This window comes from Amblyomma mixtum, chromosome 2 (assembly GCF_055824585.1).
Source record: "Amblyomma mixtum isolate Tamu chromosome 2, ASM5582458v1, whole genome shotgun sequence".
NCBI classification, from domain to species: domain Eukaryota; kingdom Metazoa; phylum Arthropoda; class Arachnida; order Ixodida; family Ixodidae; genus Amblyomma; species Amblyomma mixtum.
Genome location: NC_143013.1, coordinates 154,170,867 through 154,196,601, shown reverse-complemented (window position 1 = coordinate 154,196,601; position 25,735 = coordinate 154,170,867). Strand labels below are relative to the sequence as shown.

The window sequence follows — 25,735 nt, the reverse complement described above, 5'->3', positions numbered from 1 at the left end:
CGGCCAGCAGTCGCTTGCGATCGGGCAGCAGCTCCACGACACTTCCTCACACCTACAAGAGTGACCTGCAGCTCGCCTGCTGGTTTGATTCTCACGTGAAATGAGAAGTCTTGGGACTGACGTCAGTCGATCGCGCGCTTTGGTTCAGTCTCCTGAGCCCTCGCGCCTCGTCCTCTAGAGCGTTCTGGTCCCTCACACTCGGTCCACTAAAGTGTTCTGGTCCCTCGCTATTAACAGTGTGCTACGACAACCTGAGCGAAGAGTAGAATGTCGGGGCGGTTTTGACGTGCGCCACTGCCATGCAAGCGTAAGGGCGCTCTTCTCGGGACCGGCCTGCCAGCCTGGAAGCCGGCGTCAGAAAAATTCACTGGTATTGTTTGTTCACGTCCATTTACTAAGCTCTGGGATAGAGTATCGTTAGCCAATATCGAGTTGTTGGTAGAAGCGATAACAGCAAAACAAATTTTCTCCCACAGCCGCTTCTGCTGCCCATTGCAGCTCGCCTGGCTTCTGCTAGCTCTGCTCCTGAAGGGGTCGCGGAAACCGAGCTTATTTCACTATGACGCGGGGCTGACAGTAAAACGGTGGCGAGGGTAGCACCTCAGTGCTAGCCAGTTCCGAATCGCACTCAGCTTAGGCGTCGATGTGCAATCGGCTAAGCTTAGCGACGACAAGGGTAGCTAGAGAGCAGCGCGCAGTTCGTCGGCCGGCGCGCCCGCGGGCGGCGTCGTTGCCGAAAGCTCGGCTCGCTCAATGATTGGCTCAGTAGCTCGCGAACTGAGCAGGCAAGGCTGGAAAATCGAGCAGCGAGCGTCTCTCCTGCGACTGAGCGAGACTTTATTCTCACGTTTGCATGCAGCATAGGTGAACAAATTTAGCACACATATATGCATCGAATATCTGCTGCCTTACAGCGTTTATTAAGCTCGTCCTCGACGTCACCGTTAGCGCGGAAACCGCGCATATCTTTATTTCACTACGAGACATGGTTCACAGTACAACGTACAGTGAAGAGAGTAGCACCTCAGCGCTAGCCAGTTCGAAAGCACTCTCAGCTCTGGCATCGATATGAAACCTGCCAGGCTTATCGACGAATACGACATCCAGGGAGCAGTGCAAACTTGTCGCCCGGCGCGCTCGCGGGCAGTGTCATTTCTGGAAGCTTGGCTCCCTCAATGCTCAGCAGCTAGCGACTTGGGCTCGCAAGGCTGGAAAACTGAGCAGCTAGCGGCTGGACTGCGACTGAGCCCACGTTTGCAGCACAGGTAAACAACTTTTAGCGCACATATACGCTTGGGATACCGGCTTCGTTGCGGCCACCTTAAGGTGATTCTTACGCTCGTCATCGAGGCCATCGTCACCGCTCGTGACGCTCTGGCTGAGAACTACAATTCGAGTGCGTGCTAAAACAAGCTGCTCGTATTTCGCGGAACAATCTGAACTCGAAAACACAGTTGCTTCTATCGGCTTCCATGTGGGCTCTTGCTCAATTGTGAAAGTACACGCGAACAAGATGCGGCGAGTGCGAGCCGCTGTTGCATATCAGCTAAAGTGTGACGCAACTATCGGCGTAGATTCGCAAAGCAGTTGATATCAAAGTTATCCGCTTGTACGGGTCACAGTTAAGCTCTCAGTTTCGTGTAAATCTTCGTCGAGCATGCCCGCGTCAGTCAAAGTAATGCATCGCAGCTGCTCTCAATCCTACCGCTCACGTCCAACATATCCTTGATATGCACCAGCTTGAGGTACGGTGCATTTCTTTGCCCGTTTTGTCGCAATTAAGAGATTTTAGCTGGCAGCAAACGAAATTTCATTCCGTCAACAGCGTCGTCTGCGCCGTCGTCTGCTCCGTCGTCTGCTAGAACATCCGGGGCACCCTGGGTGATGGGATCACAGGATCGCAGCTTCTACAAAAGTATTTAAAAGCGCTTTAGTGTTCGCACTTAATAAAAAAATAAATTTAAAAAAATTTTTATATTTTTCTTCTGAACATAATTTAAATATTAGTAGTAAAAAAGCGCATTTGAGTTGCAGTTTTTGAACGACGCAAAAACAAGGGCAAAGCCGCTGGCGCCGGCGCCATGTCAGTGCATGCGTTGCCTCACGTTTTGTGTTATTTGGCTTTTCATGGCATTGTTTGAGTGCTTGTGCGGCGGACATGTGTGAAGAACAGAAGTGTGTTTTGGAAGCCAACGACGAGTATTACGCCCAGTCAACATCGGTGAGTTTGGACGGGCAAAGCCGTGAAGAAAGGCAGCGCTACGACGTCTTATCATCTGGAAAGGCAATGAAGACGACGGCGCGGTTTTACTAAGCCTGGATGAGCTGCATGATTGGTGAGTACCGTCACCGCTTCTCTATTACTGATCTGTATTCACACGCGTTATTAGTGTGCGGCTATATTAGTGTGCGGAGGGATGGCAGTGGAGGCAGTCTGCGTGCGGTTGCCTCAGCTATAATGCGTTGCCAGAAAAGAACGGACGTATAGCCTGCGTGACAAGTCTTGCTTCATAGTCTATGTCTGCGTTTAGTACTCAGGTGCCGTGGTAAATAAAAATGCCACCAGAGATGACAACAGAGTTATGCGGTCGCTTGCTAGCGCTGCGAAAAACTACAGACAACGTTTACTACATTCAACTGGCATGGATTTGTACTGCGTAGAAGACGACGATCAGTGCCGCGGGTGAGAGCGCTTTTGCGTGGACAGCTGAGAACAGGCAAGGGAACTGACAACGGGCGATTTTGCTCGCGGCTGGTACCCATCGGATGGATTTGTGCTATTTAGAAGATTATTATGAGCGGCAGTGCTGCGCGATGAAGCACTCGCGCTAGGCGAACTGCGAACAGACGACGGATGGTTTTGCTCGGTGTTTGTGCTCATCGGATCAGTGCTTACTTCTTAATATTCGTCATGCAAATTTTTTTGAAGACAGTGATCGCATGTGGAAGGCTGGCGCATATGTACTAGTCATTTGTAAACTTTTTATCTGTGCTTCCCCATTGGAACAGAATTTGGCAATATTATGTCAGTTAGGTCGTTCTTGTGTCTTCCCTGAACTGTAGGCGTCCATGCTTCCTGAGACCTGTGGTAGCGGAGGAGTGCGGATGTGCGTCGCATGGGCTCCGCAGATTTCAATCCCCACGGACTATCTCGACCCACTGGGCCACCAACGTTTTGTTGGATCTGAAAGAACTCACAAGCTGGATCACCCGGACACCGGTTTCAAGACGGTAGGACCATTTTTGGCAATATTACCGGACTTTGAAGCCCCGCGTGGCTCGGGCGATCTTTTTGGTGGGAAACGCTCGCCGCTGAGCCTACTTAGGCTTAGCACGACTACGGGCGTTCGCGGGCAGCCAGGCCCGCTGAGCAACCGCGATGCAGCCTGGAACCGCCTCCCGCACCGCAGAATACCAAAATTTTGAGCCCTCAACGAGCAGAATAGCCCCGAATTTGCTAGAAGCACAAGAGATGGACGACGCGTTCCTCGACATCTCCGACTCCGAGAATTCGGCAGGCGGGGGAATCGAGGAATCCGCCATGCAGGAGCAGCAAGACACCCAAAAAGAAGACGAGGCAAATTGGGAATTGGCCCTGACCAAACGCCAAAAGAAGCGACAGAGAAAAAACGGACGGAACGCCGCGGCAAACGCCCCAATTTCCCCGGCCGCACAAGGTGACCTCGGAGGAGTATCCCCGGCGTCTACGAGCACAGCTGGCGTTCCAGCTGCCGGCGCGCTGAAAAAAGACGGGAAAGGAACGCAACGGCAGCTCAGGCGAAGGCTGCCCCCGCTCCCCAGGGACGATTTTAAGATTATTTTGCGACCGAAGGGACTTGTAGTCAAGTCGCTCCAGCAATTCCAAGTGGCCCGGGCCGTAGCCGCGGCATGCAGCAACAAGTTCGAAGGACGAGACCTGATCACCAGGCTCCGTACAGGATCGAATATTATAATCGTGAGCACGCCCAACGAAGAGGCCGCCCAGCTCGCGAGACGCATCACTAGCCTCAAGATCGAAGGACGCTCATACGACGTGAACGCTTACGTGGCCGCACCGGAAGACACCCGGCGTGGCGTGATACACGGAGTTGACCCCGGAGCGACACCGGAGGAACTGAAAGCCGATTTGTGGACGCGCACACAGGGTGTTACCATCCACAGTGCTCGAAGACTAGGCAAGACCAAGACAGCTGTCATCACTTTTGACGGACCCATAACACCGAAACATGTCATCTACTGCGGAGCCGAGTACAAGTGCTACCCGTATCGGCCTACAAGACAAATCTGCTACGTTTGCTGCCAACAAGGTCACCGCTCCGACGTGTGCCCCACACCGGACGCCAAGGCTTGCAAACAGTGCGGGATGCAAAACCCGCCAAAAGACCACCAGTGTACCCCGAGATGCCTGATCTGCGGGGGCAACCACGCTACCGGATCGAGGGAGTGTCAAGACCGATTAAAGAAAGCCAGGGAGCCGCGAGGCAAGGCCAACAGCGGCAACAACGGCGGCGGACGCGAGAGCAGACGTCGCAGCCGGAACGACCGTGGCGAGAAACCGAGGTGGTTCAGCTCGGAGGGGGAGTCCTCCCAGAGCCGCTCGAGATCCCGGACGTCACGGAGCAGTTCACGGAGCCTGTCACGGTCCTTTCCGCCCCTGCCACCCCCGGCCATCAAGGGAGGGAGCCAGCAGCAGCAGCAGCAGCAGCAGAACAAGCAGAAGCAAGCCCGAAAGAGCGGCGGCGTCAAGGTGAGCTGGGGAGCCGATAACCCCTGGTTTGCTCCGCACTCGGGAGGGATAACTAACAAACAGAACACAAACACAAACAGCAACCGCGACCAACCTAGACAGGAGGACGCGGAGAAAACAGCGCTGAGACGCGAATTAGAACTATCACGCGCTAGGCAGACAGAGCTAGAGCGCCAAATAGCAGAGCTCACGAACGCAGTACGAGACCTTAAGTCGAACAGCCCTCCGCAGCCACAAACATTACAAACCTGTCGTGTCCGGTCGCTGTGTTGAATGCAGCGAAAGACGCACACGGTACTTTTAGACTTCGTTTATTTAAAGCCGATGAGGGTGCGACCAGCGTCGACCGAGGCAGGAGCCGAACTGGCCGCCCGAAGAAAGGAGGGAGCGGAGAAGCGTCCACGGGAGGGAGTGGCTTCCCAGAACAGGAGGAGGGTGCGGGAGCGCACCGTGGGGGGGCATCTGGTGACAGCGTGCGACGAAGGGCAAGCGGTCGTTAGGAGGAGGATTGAGTGGTCGTTAGGAGGAGGATGCGAACTGTCGTTAGGAGGGGAATGCGAGTGGTCGTTAGGAGGGGGCACACACACACAAAAGCAATACGGGGACACAACACTTCCTTCCCCCTTAGAAAGTTGCCTGGTATCGTGCAGGGGGTCGGCGCTCACGCGTGGAGGCGCGCTGGCTTTGTGCGCTCGGGGGCGAAACACTTGTAGGCTGGCTGTTGTTCGCTGTGTCTCCTGGGTCTGTCCTGGGCGAAGTCTCTTCTTCCGGGAAGAGGTGCCAGGCTATGTGGGAAAATGGTGCACGTGTTCTCTCCGCTGGCGGACAGCTCTCAGACGGCGTCGTAAATCTAAGCAGCTGGTTGAGATGTCGGCGTGCTACTGTGCCATGTATGTTGACGAGCCAAGAGCGCAGGCCTATGCGTCTGACAATTGTAGCTTCCTCCCAGCGTGGCTTTTTCAGAAACTGTCGGGCGAGGACGCGCTGCCCCTCATTAAGCGTGCCGCAGCGCGGAATTGCTTTTTCTTCCCGGAACGTCTCTGCCTTTGGCTCGGGGAGGATGGCTGTGAGCTGGGTTCGCATTTCACGCTCGAACATCATTTTCGAGGGGGTCTCGCCTGTTGTGCTCTGAACCGTCGTGTGCTGCTTGAAGAGAAAGCGCGCAAGGCGGCGCTGCAGCGAGCCTGTCTGATCTCTTTCAAGGGCGCGTATTAGCTCGGCTACGTAGCGCTCGGCTTGTCCGTTTGTCGCTGGGTGGTAGGGGGCCGATGTAACTGATGAGATCCCGTTGTCGCGATAAAACTTGAGGATCTCCGCAGACACAAACGGTGTTCCGTTGTCCGACACTACCTTGCGCGGCAGGCCGAACGTTGCAAATAGTGATCGGAGGTTGTCAATGACTGCTGCCGAAGTCGTCTGTCCCATTTGCCTTATCTCAAGCCACTTTGTGTAGGCATCTACGACCACAAGGAAAGTGCAGCCCTCAATTGGTCCTGCAAAATCAATGTGCAGTGTGTGCCATGGTGTGTCTGGCTTTTCCCATTCTGGGACAGGAGCTTTCGGCGGGGCGCTCCGGCTGCTCTGGCAAGGCTTGCATTCTCGCACCACTGTTTCGATGTCGTTGTCAATGCCAGGCCACCACATGTAGCTTCTGGCACACTTTTTCATTGCAACGATGCCCCGATGTCCGGCGTGGATGAGAGACATAGCTTGTGCGCGTAGCTCTCTCGGCATCACAACTCGGGACCCAAATATGATGCAGCCGCGATGGGTGCTCAACTCTGTAGCTCGCCTGCGGTAAGCGTCGAAGTTGTCCCCTTTGAGTTTATGCACGTTGCCTTGTTGAACAGCTGTGTAAACTAGCCGGAGAGCTGCGCACTTCTGCGTAGATGCTGCAACTGTGCCTGCTGTAAGCGGAGGTTCTGGCAGTGCTTCGAACATCAGAACGTCTCCTGGTGGAAATGGTTCGTCAACAGTTGCGTCTAGTGGCAGACGGCTTAGCGCATCGGCGTTTTGATGTTTACTCCCATTGCGGTAGACCAGAGCGTAGTCGTACGCTGAGAGTTTGATGCACCAACGTGTCATTCGCGGAGACAAAGTTGGTGGCATAGGCCTTTGTGGTCCCAGAATGCCCAATAGCGGTCGGTGATCGGTTATAAAGGTCACCTTCCGGCCGGCAATGTACTGGTGAAAATGTGTCGCCGCGTAGACGATGGCTAGCCCTTCTTTGTCAAGTTGCGCGTAGTTGCGTTCTGCTTGCGACAACGTACGTGAGGCGAAGGCGATGGGAGCTTCCCTTCCTTGCTCGTCAGTTTGCGATAGAACCGCGCCGACTCCGTACGGTGATGCGTCGCAAGCCAAAAGCAGAGGCTTCCTTTCGTCGTAGTGGCGGAGGACTGTACATCTTCGAATCAGGTCTTTCAGGGCATCGAATGACTGCTGATGGCGTGGCGACCATGTCCATGTCACATCTTTCCGAAGGAGTTGGTATAAGTCGTTGGCCACGGTAGCTCTTTGTTCCAAGAACCGGTCGTAGAACGTCAAGAGTCCGAGAAAAGCCTGTAGCTCCTGCTTGTTTGTTGGAGCTCGTGCTTCTGTGATCGCTCGCACCTTGTCCTCGGTAGGGTGAATGCCTTCCGCATCAATTCGGTGTCCCAGAAATTGCACCTCTGGCACCGCAAAACAGCACTTCGATTTGCTTATGCACAAATTAGCGTTTGCTAGCCTTTCGAGAACGAGCTCTAGGCGCACTGCATGCTCTTCAGTGGAAGTGCCACTGATGATGACATCGTCAAGGTAGACACAAACTCCTGGGATGCCCTGAAGCACTGTCTCCATGAATTTTTGAAATATGGCCGGGGCTGCAGCTACGCCAAAAGGCAGTCGCTTGACTTTGTACAAGCCTTTCAGTGTGTTAATTGCCAATAATTCAGCAGTTGACTCGCTCACCTTCAGCTGCTGATACGCCTGGGTGAGGTCCAATGTGCTGAAGACTCTTGCGCCACGTAGTACACTGAATACTTCTTCAGGTGTCGGTAGCGGGTAAGAGGACGCTTTAGTCGCAAGATTGACGGTGCTCCGGTAGTCTCCGCAGAGGCGTATGGTTCCGTTCTTCTTGCGAACTACGACAAGTGGTGTGGCCCATTCTGAATGCTGCGTCGGCTCGATGACACCTTGCTGCTCCAGTTTGTCCAACTCTTTTTCAACTGAATCTCGGAGAGCAAACGGCACCGGCCTGGCCTTCAGAAATTTGGGTTGCGCGTTGTCCAACAACTCCAGTGTGACCGGGGGCCCTTCGTTTCCTGGAATCTCTTCCGAGAATACTCTTTCGTATTTCTCTTGCAGTTGCTCAACCATGTTCTGGCTCGGCGTCTGGTGTATGCCGCATATCATCACGCCTAGTGGAGAAAACCAATTTCTCCCTAGAAGGCTTGATCCTGTGCCCTTCACAACAAGCAGAGGTAGCGTATGGGTCTGGCCGTTGTAGTTAACCTGCACGTTGGCAGAGCCCAATAGTGGCAGATTCTGTCCTGACCACGTTCGCAGGTGCGTGTCGTCTTGTTGCAGGGCGGGTGCGTCAGATGGCCATGAAGTTCGGAACGTGTCCTCACTGATCAGAGTACAGGCTGCGCCGGAGTCCACCTCGAACTTAATCAGCTGGTGATGTACGCTTACTTCTGTAAAAATCTTCGGTCGCGTGCCGAGATTCATGGTGTTCAGGTCGTACAACACAGATGGTGTTGCTGATGTTGTTCCATGGAGATCAGATAGCGGCGTATTCTCTGAGGCGTTGACGCTGTGATTAGGCTGGGAAGGTGTCTTTATCTTGGCAAGTCTCCGTTTCGTAATGCATGCTCTTTCGATATGCCCTCGCTTGTGGCAAAAATTACACGTGGCTGACTGGAATCGACATCCCTGGGGGTTGTGTTGGTCGTCACACCGCCAGCAGCGTTGTGCCTTTTTGACCGATTTTACAACAACAGAAGGCTTGCGCACCTGGTTGCTTGTCTGGTGTACCGGCTCGGTGTTCCGGCGAATCCCTCTCTGCTGGTGACCGGCGCTCTCCGCTCGAACGGCGATGTCGTAAGCTTTGCTGAATGTGAGGTCCTTCTCAGCGAACAGGCGCTGCTGCAGTGACTCGTCACTCAGTCCGCACACAAATCTGTCGCGTAACATCACGTCCAAGGGAAGCATGGTGGTGTTAGCAGAAGAAGCTGCGTCTCCCTCCTGCCCGGTAGCTGTTGTCGACAGCGTTCCAAAATTGCAGTCGGCAGCGAGCTTCTTGAGCGCGGCTACGTAGGCGCTCACAGTTTCTCCTTCCAGTTGATCTCGTCGTTGGAAGCGAGCCCGGCTGTAGACCTCGGATGGCCTTGGGTCGTAGTGCTTTTGCAGCGCTTTTACGATGTCGTCGTAAGACACTGCCGCTGGTGTGCTTGGCTGAATAAGGGCGCAGACAGTATCGTAGGTCTGCTCCCCGCACAGCGTCAGCAGGTTGGCCCTCTTCAAGGCTGGGTCTGTGATGTTGTTAGCTTCAAAGTAGAACTGAAGGCGTCCAACCCACGATGACCACGATGAGCCGTTGAATTCTGGGATCTGATTGGGAAACCCTCGCGTAGCCATGGCTTGTCAATAGCGTTGCGTAGCGCGGGTCGAATCCCATCCTCGTCGCCACTGTCGTGTCCGGTCGCTGTGTTGAATGCAGCGAAAGACGCACACGGTACTTTTAGACTTCGTTTATTTAAAGCCGATGAGGGTGCGACCAGCGTCGACCGAGGCAGGAGCCGAACTGGCCGCCCGAAGAAAGGAGGGAGCGGAGAAGCGTCCACGGGAGGGAGTGGCTTCCCAGAACAGGAGGAGGGTGCGGGAGCGCACCGTGGGGGGGCATCTGGTGACAGCGTGCGACGAAGGGCAAGCGGTCGTTAGGAGGAGGATTGAGTGGTCGTTAGGAGGAGGATGCGAACTGTCGTTAGGAGGGGAATGCGAGTGGTCGTTAGGAGGGGGCACACACACACAAAAGCAATACGGGGACACAACAAAACCCAAGCCCAGTCGCAAACAGGCAACGAGGATCTCAGTCAATTTAAGGCAGAAATCCAGCAAATGATGCAGCAGATGATGCAGCAGATGATGCAGCAGATGATGCAACAAGTGCAACTACAAGTCACAGAACTCCGGAGCAGCATCCGCAAACAGAAATTCGCCGATAACATTAGAGAAAAGGCCTACCACCGGCCCGCGCTAGCAGCCCTCGCCAACTCGGCCACAAACAACACTGAAGCTTAAATATGGCCAACAAAACCTTAGGCAACAAAGAAACCCTAGACATATGGCAATGGAACTGCAGAGGCTACCGCAAGAAGCAGGGCCTCCTCCAACAACACATTCATACACAACAAGCACCGCCCGACATCATAGCGCTTCAAGAGACGGGCACTACGCCAACACTCGCAGGATATACGTGCTACGAGACTCAAGAGAAAGGAAGAACGGCAACCCTAGTCAGTAAGGCGCTCATCGCCATAAACCATGACAGGATTGCCGACACCGACGTAGAACACGTGATAGTAGAAATTATACCAAAGAAGAAAAGAAAGAGGGGCAGCATCTTCCTTGTGAACGCATACAGTCCTCCAAAACAGAGGAAAGCAAAATTCCATGAACTTTTCCATGGCGCACGCAACCTAGCAAAAAAACAACACGCTAATCATACTAGGAGACTTCAATGCCATGGACAAAAGCTGGGGATACCAAACAGCTAACCCAAAAGGCAAAGCACTAGCAGCGGCAGCAGAAAACACTGACTGCACCCTCCTCACAGACTCAGACACTCCAACCAGAATCGGAAACAGCGTCAGTACCGACACCTGCCCCGACCTCACATTCATACGGGGAGCGGAACAGGCAGTGTGGGAGAACCTGTTAGAAAATCTGGGCAGTGACCACTATATACTTAAAACACAAGTAACCTCAGACAGGCTAAAGCGCCAGCTGGGATCGGCAAAAATTACGGATTGGAGCGCTTTTCGAGAGGCATGCGACGGGAATCTCGCCGCGAAAGGGATCCAATCGATAGAAGAGTGGGGAAACATGCTGAAAGAAAAACAGCGCAAGTACACTAAAGAAATCGCGCGAACGACGCAGACACCCGAGGTGGACGCCAGGCTGCTCAAGCTATGGGAAGCTAGACGCGGGCTCACCAAGAGGTGGAAGAAACAAAAGTACAACAGAAAACTAAAACTTAAGATCGCAGAAGTCACAGCGAAAGCAGAAGAGTACGCGGCGCAATTGGCAAGGCAAAACTGGCAACAATTCAGTGACTCCCTCAACGGAACTTTGAGCACATCGAGGACGTGGCATATACTCAAGGCTCTCATAGATCCAACAAAAACCAAGGCAGAAAACAACAAAGCCATCTACCGGTTAATCCACCAGTTCAAGGGACCAGATTCAGCACTCCTGGAAAAAGTACGCGTTAAGTGCTTCGGGGACACACACCCAGCAGCTTACGCAGAGCGCTATCGAGGAAGTGAAAACGACACCTTGGACAGACCCATCACGCGAGAAGAGGTCTACGCAGCGATTCGAAACACAACCAGAAATACGGCCGCGGGTGCAGATAAGATCAATAACGCACTCATCCGCAACCTCAGTGATGAGCTAGTCGCAGAATTAACGGACTTTCTCAACAAACACTGGGAAGCGGAGACCGTCCCCGAGGAGTGGAAACATGCGGAGGTTGTCATGATTCCTAAACCAGGCAAGAAACTACAAATTGAGAACCTCAGACCGATCTCGCTCACATCGTGCCTAGGAAAACTGTACGAACGAGTGGTGACGCTGAGATTACAACAGTACATGGAGGACAACGAACTGTATCCCCACAGCATGTTCGGTTTCAGAGCAAAACTATCGACCCAAGATGTACTACTTCAAATCAAAGAAGAAGTACTTCGGAACGTCCCCAAGAGCGGAGAAAACATAATACTGGCATTGGACATCAAGGGGGCTTTTGACAATGTCAGTCACGAGGCTATCCTTACGGGCATGAGCGACCTGAACTGCGGAAGGAGAATCTACGGCTACGTCAAAGCCTTCCTCTCAAATAGAACGGCAACGATTGGCCTGGGGGAGCTCAGATCAGACAAATTTCTTACTCCAAATAAAGGAACACCTCAAGGATCGGTCATCTCCCCTACGCTCTTCAACATAGCCATGATTGGCTTGGCAAAACAGTTAAAAGCAATCGACGGCATACACCATGCCATGTATGCCGACGACATCACCATCTGGGTCAACACAGGCTCGCTCGGAGAGAAAGAAGAGAAATTACAAAAGGCAGCCACCTGCGTAGAGAACTACGTCAGAGAAAGAGGGCTAGCATGCTCCACCGAGAAATCAGAGCTCCTAAGAGTTTGGAGAGGAAAACAAAATCGCACAGTCCCCACTAGCGACGACTTAAAGTTGAACGTCTACCTCGACGGGAAGTCGATACCGGAAAAAACACTCATCAGAATCTTGGGGATGTGGATACAGTCAAACCAACGCTGCACTCACACTCTCGCCCTACTCAAAGCATCCACTCTACAAGTGGCCCGCATGATCACGCGCATCTCACACAGACGTCATGGCATGCGAGAGGAGGACACACTTAAGTTGGTCAGAAGCCTGGTAGTCAGCCGAGTGACATACAGCCTCCCCTACTATAATCCCATCAAGAGTGAGGTACAACAGGCGGACGTGATTCTACGCAAAGCCTACAAAACCGCACTCCACCTTCCTCACAGCACTTCAACCGAAAAGCTCCTAGCCCTAGGACTACACAACACTTTCGATGAATTGAGAGAGGCACAACTAGTCTCCCAACTGCGCAGACTACAACAGACCCCATCTGGCAGGGAGCTCCTAAAGAAACTGGGCCGCGCCGATCAAATTCAAGAAATACAGAGGACAGAAACAATTCCGGACGAATATCGCAACACACTAAAAGTAACGCCAATACCCCGGAACATGGATCCCAACCTACACAAAGCACGCAGAGAGGCAAGGGCTGAATACCTACAAAAGACATTAGCACCCCAAGAAACGACGGTATACGTGGACGCAGCCACATACACCAGAACAGCGGGGCAGCACAACAGCAATGCGGTAACAACGGTGATTGACTCAACCCTACGCGAGATCACCAGCGCATCACTACAAGACTGTACGATAGTCGAGGCTGAGGAAGCGGCCGTCGCTCTAGCGGCAGCGGAGGGCTATCGGTCTAAACGGTCTCTAAAAATCCTTACAGACTCACAAACAGCATGCCGCAACTACCTACGCGGCAGAATAGGGCACAGAGCGCTCCGCATACTCCGCTCTGGGGGCCACATAACACAACTACAAACAAACGAAGAACCAATCAGGCATACGATAGTATGGACGCCGGGACATACGGGAGTAACAGGGAACCAAGAGGCGGACAGGATAGCTCGAGGGTACACTTATTACCGAGCATCCAACGTAGGCGACCTCGAGGGGAACGAACCTGTACCCCAAGATTATTCGGCGATTCTAAATTATTACAAGGGCTGCAGAAAGCGGTATCCACCACCGGACAACTCCCTTAGCAGAGAGGACTCTGTCGCGTGGAGACAGCTACAGACGGGCTCCTACCCGAACCTACACGTACTCAACAAAATATATCCAACACAATACAATGACAAATGCCCTTGGTGCCAAGAACCCCCCACGCTGTACCACATAACGTGGGCATGCCAGAGGATAAGCGTGGTACCAGTGATAACAAACCCGAGTGCGGAGCAATGGGAGGGAGTGCTCTCCAGCGATCGTCGGGTCGACCAAGAAGGTCTGATTCGGCGAGCAAAACTGGCAGCAGCATCCAGCGGAGCCCTGGACTAAGGGCAGCCGACCTTTGTACAAGCAGATGGACAAAGCCATCTCACAGCCGCAGAAGAAAAGCAAATCTAGAGCTTAATAAAGTTGTTCACTCACTCACACTCCATGCTTCCTCTCCTTCAGGGCACTGAACTGTTGGGGATGCAACTGCACACTTATTTGGGATTTCAAGCTTTTTGCTGTATGCCTCGCTTATGCGGCCCGCTCTCAGGTCGTTCGCAATTGGTGATGGTTTGTTATTCATTTTCACTTTCTCTTATTTATTCTTGGTTGACTGCCGGCAGCAGTTCTCCGCTCTCGGAACTGTTCCCAGGCACGGAACCCTACCCACAGACCTCCCTGCACCTCACTCACCAGTGTTCTTCGGTATTTTTTTTTTGCTCTTGCCCCTACTTGCATTACCACTCGACAAATGTTTTGCTGTTTTTATTTGTGTGCAATTTGTTAAATGCACTATTAATTTTCGTATCATGCTCAGTTGTGACGTGAGATATCGGGCTCCTTGGTATTGAATGCATGTCTTTTGCATTCTCTCTTCTCATTTATGCAAGGTAAACTGGTCGACTGGGTGCTATGTTCAATTTAAGAATACATTAGACGCTGGTGCAAGGAACCCTAATAGTAATTAACTAAAGCCTGCGCATGCTATATTCGAATAGTTGGGCTCTTTTCATCATGCATAAAAATAAAGCGGTATTCCAGCCAGCTCATCTTTCAATGTGGTTATGACAGTCATGTAAATGTACTCAAAGAATGTGTATGGGTGTTTCACGTACAATCTCCTTATTTATTTTGTCATGGGCCACCTCATTGCTTTTTGTGTTCCTATATTAATACCTCATTTTAGTTTCTGAAGCAGTCGACAGTTTGTTTTGTTGTCATTCATGACATTGTCACTGGCACTGACAGCTGTTGGTCGGGACGTATTTATCTGCAGTTGCCAGCTGCCAGCATCTGCTGGGCCATGCGTGCTTCCTGCCTTCAGCTGTGCCATCCCTCCAAGCCATTCATGGTAATTATATTTTTCAGTTACGCATACCTTACCTGCCTGTTTTGAAAAATATTTTCAACATAGGCTCACTGCTGTGTTTAAAAATGAATGCAGAACTCTACATGCACTTTACAGCAGTACCTCAGCTTATTACATGAACTGCAAATTTGTACGAAATATAGCCGCTCATGTAGCTCTTGACACTGCGCTGTTATTATAAAGTTGAGCCTGCTTCAGGTGCAGTGACTATTTGTCACCCAGGCTTCGCGCACTTTTAGTGGGAAGCTCCCAGACACCCTTAGAGCGTGTGGGGGTAGCGGTCTCGGACTCGAAGGAGATGCCCTCGACTCAGCGTGGCAAGCTCTAGGGTCCCCTCTGACTGCAGCGTCAGGTCGGCCTTTACCTCAATGCCTACTACCTCGGTAGTAGCTACACAATCAATTTCTAGAGGAAGCGGTAATCCGGTTTGTTCTTCACCCTCTGTGGTTTCAGTTGCAGGAACAGGCTGTTCCACAACCACACTCTCACTAGTGGAGCTAGTTACAACCTCTTCCGTGGTTGTCAACAAATTAGACTCGTTAGTCTTCCACCCGGCCTCTCCGGGGTTAAGCTCCACTGGATCTCTGACGTTCCTCGAACGCCGAATTTCGGCAAGCTTCTGCTGAATAATTGCCATCTCTCTTTCAAAAGCCCTTTCGGCCTCTTCCTCTCTCTTTTTACGTTCTCTCTGTTCTTCTTCTCGTTTCTTTTGCCTCTCTTTCTCAGCGGCTTCTCTAGCGCGCTGTCTTTCTTCTTGTTGTTTCTGCCATTCTCTCTCTCGTTGCAAAGAGAGCTTCTCCGCCGCTTCTTGTCTCTTCTGCCATTCTCTCTCTTTCTCTTCCTCTCTCCTTTGCCATTCTCTTTCTCTTTCTCTCTCTTTTCGAGCTCTGTCTCTTTCCTGGTCCACCCATTCTCGCAGTTCGGCTCCGGTCATCCCCATCTGGAGACCGGCCTCTACTAGCTCCTTTAGCTCCTTAAAGCTCATATTTGGAGACCGAACTCTACATTCAAGGCAAAGAATACCTCTACACGGTGAACATCACTAACCGCTTCGGCGCGGCACCTCACAATATCGCTCTGCTGCTAACACTCGTTTACGATTCGTAAACTCCTTCCGACTCTTTCTCCGTTCTCTGTGCTTGCAACACCAAACGTCCTGTCGCGGACGCCAGAATATATTGTCACCCAGACTTCGCGCACTTTTAAGTGGGAAGCTCCCAGACACCCTTAGAGCGTGTGGGGGTGGTGGTCTCGGACTCTAAGGAGATGCCCTCGACTCAGCGTGGCAAACTCAGCGGAGACCAGCCACCAAGTGACAAGAGGTTTTTGGGCGTTCGGTGCCCAGCTTTCGCTGGTCGCAAGCCAGAGAATGGGTCGGAGCCAAAGGTTCACAAACAAAACAAAGTTTATACAGCAAAGAGACGATACAGAGGATTTCACAATCACTAGTACAAACACATACAAAGTGATTAATAAAACAATGCAACGCGTGCAAGTTAAACTCGAGAGAGAATACAATACAGAGAAAATATTGCACCTAAAGTGCACTAACACAAGAGAGAGAGGTAAACAAACAAAACACAATTTGTTCACCGGGCACTGCGGCAGTCCGACGACCAGAGTTCCACGACGATGCCGTCCCGCAGACTGGCGACCGTTGCCTCGTTGGTCCGATGCTGGCCGAGTGGTGTTTTCCCGGGAGTCGAACGGGCGCGCTTCGACGAAGCTTAAACGGCGGTTCGGACTGACTGATAGCGGTCAACGTCCTTCTTTATAGGCTCGCTCTCCCGTCTGTTTGTTGTTCGCGCCCGAGTCGGCGCGCACATACACGCAGCATTGGCAGTGCTGTCTCCCTTTCCTCTTCTCACCGGCCGCGCGTCCCCATTGGTCGGAGGTCGGGGGTCGCATCTCGAAGTTTCGAGCGTGTTCTTGAGCGGCGCCGACGCCGACGGGCGAGGGGGACGTGTCTTAGTGCACGGAAGGCTACGCCCTTTCCCCCCGTCAGCCGTAGAACCGACTCGCATGTTCGAGAATAATCGGCGGGGATGACTCATCTCCTCGGCGCACGCCGCGGCGGTGGAGAGAGAGGCACGCGCTCGGCGGGGCTTTCCCTCACCCCCGTCGGGCTCGCGCCGGCGAGACGCCGTGCGCGCGGCGGTTTTCTTTGTTTGTTCCTAAAATGCGCCGAATTTTGTGACACTATTCCACACCTGTTGCCTTTTATGCATGTGTGTCCTCTAAAAGGGCCAAAATGTTCGTTTATCTTTTAAAAACGTTGTGCTGTACAATAATACTTTAATGGTATTTCTTGCTTGTACACTGAAATGTCAGTCAGTAAAGTAACATTGTATGATGACACCAAATCTTGCGTGGCATAGCATCCTTGCAGCGTACTTGGCAAGCTCCTGTCAGCGCAGATGTATTGCTGGTTTATTGCTGTGGCATGTGGTTATACTGTACAGTTTGTACCTCTACGTTCTTGAAACTATCCTTGAAAAATTTTAAATTGGTTTTTGAGCCAAGGAAGTGACAGAGTAACTGTCTCGCATCTTGATAGGCACCTGAACCATGATGCAAGCAAGGGAAGGGATAAAGGAGGGAGTTAAAGAAGAAAAGAGGTGCCGTAGCAGAGGGCTGCAGAATAATTTTGGCCACCTGGGGATCTTTGTCCTGCACTGACATCAAACAGCACGCAGTTTAGCCTGTGTTCACTTGGGCCCGCATAAAAAAAAAACGAGCAGACCTTCTTAGAACTAACATTTCATTGCACCAGCTACTTTGTAGTTTTTACTGCAGTGACCTGAAATCAACGGTTGTTTTCTTTGCACAACCCACATACCCTGAACAAGATGTGATGATGCTAGACGAGGTGACCCTCTCTGCATAGCAGCAGGTTGGTTCAGGAAATGCGAAGACTCATGGAGAACCGCTCAGTTATATTTGATTTCATGTTATTATAGTATTAATGGTGAGTTGTAGTATAAGTGATGAATTCTTGCAAATGATTGAGGACATCAATACTCAGTGTGAAAATGAGAGCTAAATCAATACTTAATAATCAGGAAAGAGGCCATTTTATGAAATGCAGTAAGGTACTGGAAGTCGAAACAGAATACACCTCGGCCAGGTCATGCACAGATATAGAGCATTTGAAAGAAATGGTTGGGAGAATAAGAAAGGGGTTTATTGCCTTAGGCATGCACTCAGAAGTTACGAGCAGCACCTAGTAGTATGCTCAAAAAGAAATTTTAAACTGCTTTGCCTTTGCTAAGCTGTCGGGAAAAGTGGGGTACTTTATAAAGGGCTTAAAATTGAGAACAGTGCGGTGAACCACTCAGGAAAATCATAGGGTTAATGATAAGAGATTGGGAGAGAACTGAGTTGGTTGGAAATAAATGCGAATTAAAATCTGAGCGGGAATCATAAATGGACATAGGCAGGACATACATTTTTTAAAGAAGCTGGCTATCCTTTTGGATAGTGGAGCGGTTACTCACAGCAGGAAATTGTGCTCTTCTTGCTTTCATTTTATGGACATATGCTTTGTGTCTTACATCTCTTGGCCTGCCATAGGCAGCATATGCTCATAATAAATTTTTACCTGTCTAATTATGTGGCATAGGGAGAATTGAACTACATAACCTCATCAATGCACACCCTCTCTGAAGTGAACTTTGTCAGCCCCGTCAGTCACCACATTGATGCATGTCACCCCAAATGGGAGCCGTCATGGTGGCTGAGTGGTTATTGTGCTTGGCTGCTGACCCGGAAGAGGCAGGTTCGATTCCAGCCAGTTTTGATTCCAGCTGTACTAGTCTCATTTCAATGGAGACGAAATGCTAGAGGCCCAGGTACCGTGTGATGTCAGCACACCTAAAGAATTTTCCAGTCCTCTACAATAGCGCCCTGTATAGCCTGCGCCGCTTTGTGGCATTAAACCCTTTAAGACCAAGTAAAGTAATGGATACATCATTTCCAAAAATTGTTTAAATTTATTATTTTCTAAACGTTAACAATTTTCTGCACCTGTTTTCCTTCGTCTTTCCCTCTTATTTCCTCCCTCATGCTGAGTAACAGGTCAGTGATTTTAAGTAAATATTTTGTTCATTTCATTAGCAAAGTTTCTCTGTCTCTCTCTATTGCTTTGCTTTTTGTATCTGCAGTATAGTATTATGCAGAAATATGTCAAGATTAGATCCAAGAGATATGGCCTAGATTTTAAGTTCTATAGTCAACCACACATTACTTATTACGCTATCAAGGCTTTTTTTTTGGCATGTGCTACCTGGTACAGAACTGATGTGGCCTACAGCGGTAAATATCGTTTGAATGTGCATAAATTGAATAGGAAGGCAAATTTCCCATTTGACTATGTAAATAGATTGGGCAATCATGTGCTCACAAAGCTCATAAACTTTTCTGTTTCCAAAACTTTCTGTAAAAGGCACTGACTCACTGAAATACACTACAGTTACTTTTGCCTAATCCCGATATTATTTACTGAAGATTGGTTTGAGGGAAAGTCCTCTGTGCTCGAATGAGTGCACGGCAGCTTGTCTTTGTCCAAAGTATTTGGAGAATAATGAATTTTGTTACCTGGCAGAGATAAAGCAAGGATAGCAGTGTTTTGTAATGTCCACAGGGCATTCTTCCAAAGCCCAGTATGCATGTAATTCCTTCATTTTGTGCAACATAAAATGTCTTCCCTTTACACTCATGGTTGAAACAAAATGCTGAATACTTCGCCACTCAAAAAATGAAGGCCATTGTGCTGCTCTACAAAATATCAGGCTGCAGCGGTTGTTGCGAGGCAAATTCACCAGGTTGTCATCATCATCAGTCTAACACCCAATGCAGGGCAGAGGCCTCTCCCATGTCTCTCCAATTAACCCTGTCCTTCGCCAGTTGTGGCCACCGTGTCCCCACAAACTTCTTAATCTCATCCGCCCGCCTAACTTTCTGCTGCCCCCTGCTACGTTTGCCTTCTCTTGGAATCCACTCTATCACTCTTAAGGACCACTGGTTATCTTGCCTTTGCATTACATCTCCTGCCCAAGCCCATTTCTTCCAAATAACCCACGTTTTTTTCAAACCTATTTGTCAGGCTCCGCGTTTTTTTCTCACCTATTCGTCAAGCTGCAAGCCACTTGCACGCTCTACAAACCTATTTAAAGTACATTATCCAGCATTGTTGGCATGGAGTGTGTAGTGCTAAAACAAAAAATAATACAATAGCTGATGATCTGCTAGAGCAACAGAATTCCAAGAGTTTGAGAAGGGCAGTGGGAGAACTAGCAAGGCGGGATAGCTAAATTCGACAAGCAGTGGACAGGGATCCTGCAACTTGTAGAGGACAGGCAAATTGGAGACTTGTGGAAGGGGCTGTAGTCTTGAGTGTGCCTAGCTGGCCTTGTGATGCATTGTATAGGGCCCTTTGTTTTTGAGTAAAACTGGTTTCTCCTGATTGTTGCATTCCAGAAAGATTCATCAAGATTGGGTTAAACCCAAGTTTCGCGTGCAAATGTGCCTGTAAGAAAGTGTAGAAGATTGATAATGCATGAAGCTAAAGAACCACTGGAGAGTAGTGGATACGTCTCGTATTTCTTCGTAGCTATATTGTTTAAACAGTGCTGGCTATTTTAATTCCTTTTTAATGCTTATTGCTCGTCGAGTTGCATAAAATTTTAGGATAAATTGAAAACTGCAGGTAGGTTTAATTACAATAATTATACCCGTATTTCTGAAGCTCTCTTCGAAGAGAGGTCCACATTTTGTGTGCATGCTTTGAATTTGATTATTTTCACACTGCAAAATGGAGGACAGGTCTGCTGTGAGAGGTTTTTTGCAATGAAGCGAGAGCAAGTGGTGCGGAATGCTTGTTACTGTGTCGCCCTGCCAATATTTCTAGAACCCCTGGGACCACTGAGCTTGTGAGTATCTATGACTCAAAAGCTCGGAGCTGATTGCCCGTTCCGTGGTTGTCTGTATTAAGCGGTGCAAGGCCAAGGGCTCATAGCTAACAAGCATATGACACCATAAAACTAGATGCAGTCAGGCTGGGACTGTGCAGTATGTCAGTGTTAATGAGGTCGTGATAAACGAGGTTTACTCTGCGAAGCTAGTGTGAAATAATAATTGTTCTTATGGAAAATATCGTTTTTTCTTAGTCATTGCAGCAATACAAGCATATCAAATCTGATATCTCTCACTCATCCCTCTATGTTTCAGTTTCAAGGGACCAAGATTTGCGTGGAAGTCGTGCAAGCCACAAAGTTGTGTGCGGCTTGAGCCAGCAACCAGGAGCAGGCTGGGAATTTGCGAATTGCCAGTGGTATTCGTTCAGTCAAGCAGGCTTTACTGTAAGTACAGTGTTTTCGCCATAGCATTTCTTTGAAAAGTACGCATTGAGCTTGAATAGGACAAGCTGTCGGTCTAGTTGGTCTGATCCTTTGTGGTTGACAGAGCTTAGAAACACAGACTGGGGTCAGAAAGAAAAAATATGAGGGCACAGGTGCTGACTACAGATTTATTCCAGAATCACCGAAACACTGCATATATAACCAAAACACAGGCGCCAACAGGTGGCAATTTTATGCACTCGTGGCAACAATAAGTGATATGGCCAATAGTGGGAAAACAACACAAACTAGAAACAGAAACCAAGACTTAGAGCAGGGAAGGATGAAACCATAATAAGGTTAAAGGAATAGTTTTAAGCAAGTCATTTTTAAGACCACCAGCACGTGAAACAGTGGAACGGTTTGACCAAAATTTTCAAGTACTGGTCTGATAACATGGAACTAAAACACTACACGCAAACACAGATCAAGGGCAGTGAAATAAAAGTAAAATGGCAAGAAAAAACATGCGGTGAAAAGAAAATGGTGATTGGGCAAGCAAACAAGAATTGGTCTACAAAGGTGAAGTGAGCTAAAAAACTGAACGAATAAAAGGGGAATAAATGCACATTAGCAACAAAGGTGAAGCCAACAATTAACATGGCTACAGGAGGAAGATGAGCTACTGAAAAAACGAGAGAGATAAAATATCAATATGAAATTCAATTAGGATTAAAGATAAAAGCAAACAAAAATTCGAAAATAGAGGAGTTGGCAGAAAAGTCAAGGCATGCAAGATGTTTTTAAAACCAGGGCTAGGTCAAACATCCTGAAGAAAGGCAATCTTTTTTTCTGAGGGTGTTCTTGCCCATTAATCCTCGAGCCTCAAAATCCCGGCGGCTCCCACCAGTTCGTCTTGTCGGCTTATTCTGGTGCTTTTTTAACACAATGGCACTTTTTCGAACATGGGTGGCATGGGTTTTTTCGGTCACAGTTTTGGCAATGGACTTGCAGATTTAGGATGTGCTTGTAGGCCAGTTGGTTGGAAATCGTTAGAAAAACTGCAAAACAGGATGGGACAAAGGCAGGCAAAACACAAGGCGGTACGACAACTGAACATTTATTGAAGAAATGAGTGCTCATATGGATCAGTTGCGCATGTAATCTGCAAACAATCATTGCAAAAACAACCTAGGGAGGGAAACAAATTCTAATACTTTCTGAAAAATGGACACAGAAGGCATGCTATCCCACCTATCTGGCTTCGACCTCAGGATGGCAACAGCCTTGAGAATTTCTTTCCAACTGGCCCTTTATTCATCCAATAATAATGTGCAGTTCAGTTTAGGTTAACAGTCTTTACAACTGGGACAGTGGAGAGGCAGGCAAGGTTGTCCGGGCCTACCCAAGGAATGCTAATACTCTTGCAAGGGAGTGTTTCACCATCTACCAATTTGGCCGGTATAAAATCGACCACCGCTGAGAGGAATCGTGTACACCACCCCCGTTGCACATGGCATGAGGCATTCAAAAAGTACCGCCAACGGGCATGTTGTACGAGATTCCCCTCAGCTGTGGCCAGTTTTATATCGTCGAAAGTGGTAGATGTTTACACATTTGTTTGCAAGAGTATGCGTGTTTCTTGAGTAGACCCGAAGGCATTTGCCGTCCCACTCACTGTCTCATTGTAGACTGCTATCCCAAACTGAACTGCACACAGATTATTGGATGAAGAAAGGAGCAGTTGGAAAGAGAAATTGTCGAGGCTGTTGCCATCTTGATGTCAGAGCCAGATAAGTGTGTCAGCACGCCTACGGTGTTCATTTTTCAGGAAAATTAGCGTTTCTGTCTGTGTTTTCCCCGGTTGTTTTTGTTTCGTTTTTGAGCAGGTGATTGTCATATTTGCTCAGCTCTATGGTTGCCATTGAATTTTTTTGCCTCTTTACGATTGTTTGCAGATTACACATGTGACTTGTCTATATAAGCACTGCTGTTCAATAAATTTTCAGTTGTCAGTACGGCCTTGTGTTGTCACCTGCCTCTGTGTGATAGTTTTGTGGTTTTGCTCATTCCGACTGGCAGATTCCCGAGAAATGTACCCGATAAATCAATCTTATGCTCCCTTATCCTTTCATTGATGCCAATGTATACCTTGCCGCAAGACAAAAGGATTGATTAAATGCCCTCCGCGCATGGCGCTAAGGGTTTTCTGTGCTACGTGGTGCAGCGTCTTTTTTTTTTATTTAGGATTCCGCAACTGCAATAGGTGCTAGGGGGTCAGAAAAGGCATTGTCTACTCCTGCTTTCTCTCCGATTTTCTTAAGGTTCTGTGAAATTTACCTTTAGAAAATTCGAGAGTAGAGTAGATGCTTTTTTGCTGCCGCCCCCCCCCCATCACCTATCACACCTCTCTAGGATCGTCAATGAAAAAGAAAAAAGAAACAGGCTGCACTGCATTGCACAGAAACCCTTAGTGGCATGCACAAGAAGTGCTTTCTCAATCCCTTTTTCTTGCTGCAAGGTATACATTGGCATCAATGGAAGGCTAAGAGAGCATTACACTGATTTATCGGGTACATCTCTTAGGTACCTGCAAGTCCACTGGTGATAATGGGACGCAAAAAAGCCATGCTGCCCAAAGTTCGAGAAAGCCACTGTGTTAATAGAGCCCCGTAATAAGCTGACGCAATGCAATGGTGGAAGCCGCAGAGATTTTCAGGCTCCGGGGTGAATGTAAAGAACACGCTTGGTTTCACTCGGAGGATTGCCTTTCTTTGTGGATGTACTTGATCTAGCCCTGGTTCTACATGTGTGTTACATGCCTTGCCTCTTCCGCCAACTTCCCTCTTTTAGTGTTTTTCCTTGATTTTTTCACTTTTCCTTGATTTTGAATTTCACTTTTTTATATTTTATCTCTCGGCTTCACTGTACGTCATCTTCCACTTTTAACCATCTTAATTGTTGGCTTCACCTTTGTGGCTCATGCGCGTTTTTATTCCCATTTTATCCTTTTAATTTTTAGCACACTTCACCTTCGCTTGTTGCTCAATTCTCGTTTGCTTACCCAATCGCCATTTTGCTTCTATTGCGTGTTTTTTCTTGCCATTTCTCCTTCATTTTTTTTCCACTGCGCTTGGTCTGTGTTTGTGTATAAGGTTTTTTAGTTCCATTTTATCAGAGCAGTTCTTAAATATTCTTTTGGTCAAACCTATCCACTGTTGGCAGTCTTTTAAAAATGACTTGCTTATAAATTTTTCTCTCACCTTGTTCTGGTTTTATCCTGTGCTGTGTCCTCTGGTTTTTGCTTCTAGCTTTTGTTGTTTTTCCACTACTTCTCATACCACTTCTTGTTACCACGAGTGCATAAATCGCTGCGTGTTGGTGCCTGTGGTGTGGGTATTTATGCAGTATGTCGGCAGTTCTGGGAAAAGTTTTAAGTTCAGTGCCTGTGCCATCATCTTTTTTGTTTCTGTCCCTTGTCTGTATGTCTGAGTGCTGTCAACCACAATCGGTGCATTGAGCTGACTGCTCTGCAGCTACCCATGTGTATGCAATGAAGTGGCTTCAAGAATAATGTGCACAAAAAAATTGATTGCTTAAAATTTCTGGCTTGTTTTTTACAAAAACATTTGGCATTTAAAGGGCTAAGAGTGCTCTGAAAATAAAAAAATTATGTGCTTTTTGGGGCCTTTCCTCAAATTTCACATCACCTTGTAGCGTGATGCAAGACGTTCAAGTTGTTACCCACAGCCGCGGTGGCTCAGTGGCTATGGTGCTCGGCTGCTGGCCCAAAAGACGTGGGTTCGATCCCGGCCGCGGCGGCTGAATTTCTTTGGAGGAGAAATTCGAGGCCCGTGTACTGTGCGATGTCAGTGCACGTTAAAGAACCCCAGGTGGTCGAAATTTCCGGAGCCCTCCACTACGGCGTCTCTCATAGCCTTAGTCGCTTTGGGACGTTAAACCCCATAAACCAAACCAAACAGTTTACTTTTTTGTTGCCCACTTATTGGCTGCCACCTTCTTTGGGAGGCAGTGGCATGGGGTTTGGGAGACAATCTGATTCCTGTGTGTTGGCTGAAGCTGTCTAAGCTTTTGGATGTGGGGAGCAGGTTCACGGTGCCAACTATTGGCTGTAACTACAGTTTGGCCATGACTGTTAGTCCTTTTCTGTGATGCAGTGTCATTTTTGTAATGCATAATTTGATGATGGAGAAGTCTCAGGGGTTGCGGTGCTCAGCTGTTGACTTCAAAGACACAGGATCGATCCTGGCCGCGGCAGTCGCATTCTGATGGAGACAAAATGCTGGAAGCTTGTGTACTGTGCGATGTCAGTGCACGTGAAAGAACCCCATGTGGATGAAATTATCAGAGCCCTTCACTATGACATCCCTCATAGCCTGAGTCACTTGGGACATTAAACCCCATAAATCCAAACCCATTTTGGTATTTCTCAGCTTCGCCGCTGGCCTCTGCAGGCCAGCGAAACCTCCCACAAGTTGACGAACGGCAGTTTTTACACCATTCGTAAATGCCTACATAGACGCTACATCATTGGTGGCAAAGGTTGCCAGATGTGCAAGCGTTTCCGGTAGTTTCTCTCTGTTGCTTTCGTCAGGCAGCTTGCAAAAGATGTTTTACTAGGCTAATAAACGGTGAGGTTCTTTGTGTTCTTAAGGTGGTGCAGCGTTATAAAACAGACACTTAATAGCCATGCCATGCTTT

The 25,735-nt window shown here is 49.2% G+C and overlaps 1 protein-coding gene across 7 annotated transcripts in view; it reads left to right on the top strand.

The window, feature by feature from the left end:
- The first annotated feature begins 3,237 nt into the window (after nt 1-3,237).
- Nucleotides 3,238-25,735, top strand: part of LOC149361325 (uncharacterized) — a 93,478-nt gene continuing 70,980 nt past the window's right edge. For 4 of the 7 annotated variants that reach the window (XR_016288946.1, XR_016288945.1, XR_016288947.1 and 1 more), the window contains exons 1-4: nt 3,239-4,747; nt 13,930-14,011; nt 14,583-14,657; nt 20,904-21,034. Coding sequence is in view for 2 of the 7 variants with exons in the window: in XM_089572657.1 (XP_089428783.1) it covers nt 3,380-4,747; nt 13,930-14,011; nt 14,583-14,657; nt 20,904-21,034 (1,656 nt within the window). In the remaining 5 variants the exon portion in view is untranslated. Of the gene's footprint in view, nt 4,748-9,791; nt 14,012-14,582; nt 14,658-20,903; nt 21,035-25,735 lie in introns of those variants that run through there. The other 3 variants (XM_089572658.1, XR_016288948.1, XR_016288944.1) reach the window with 3 other exon arrangements.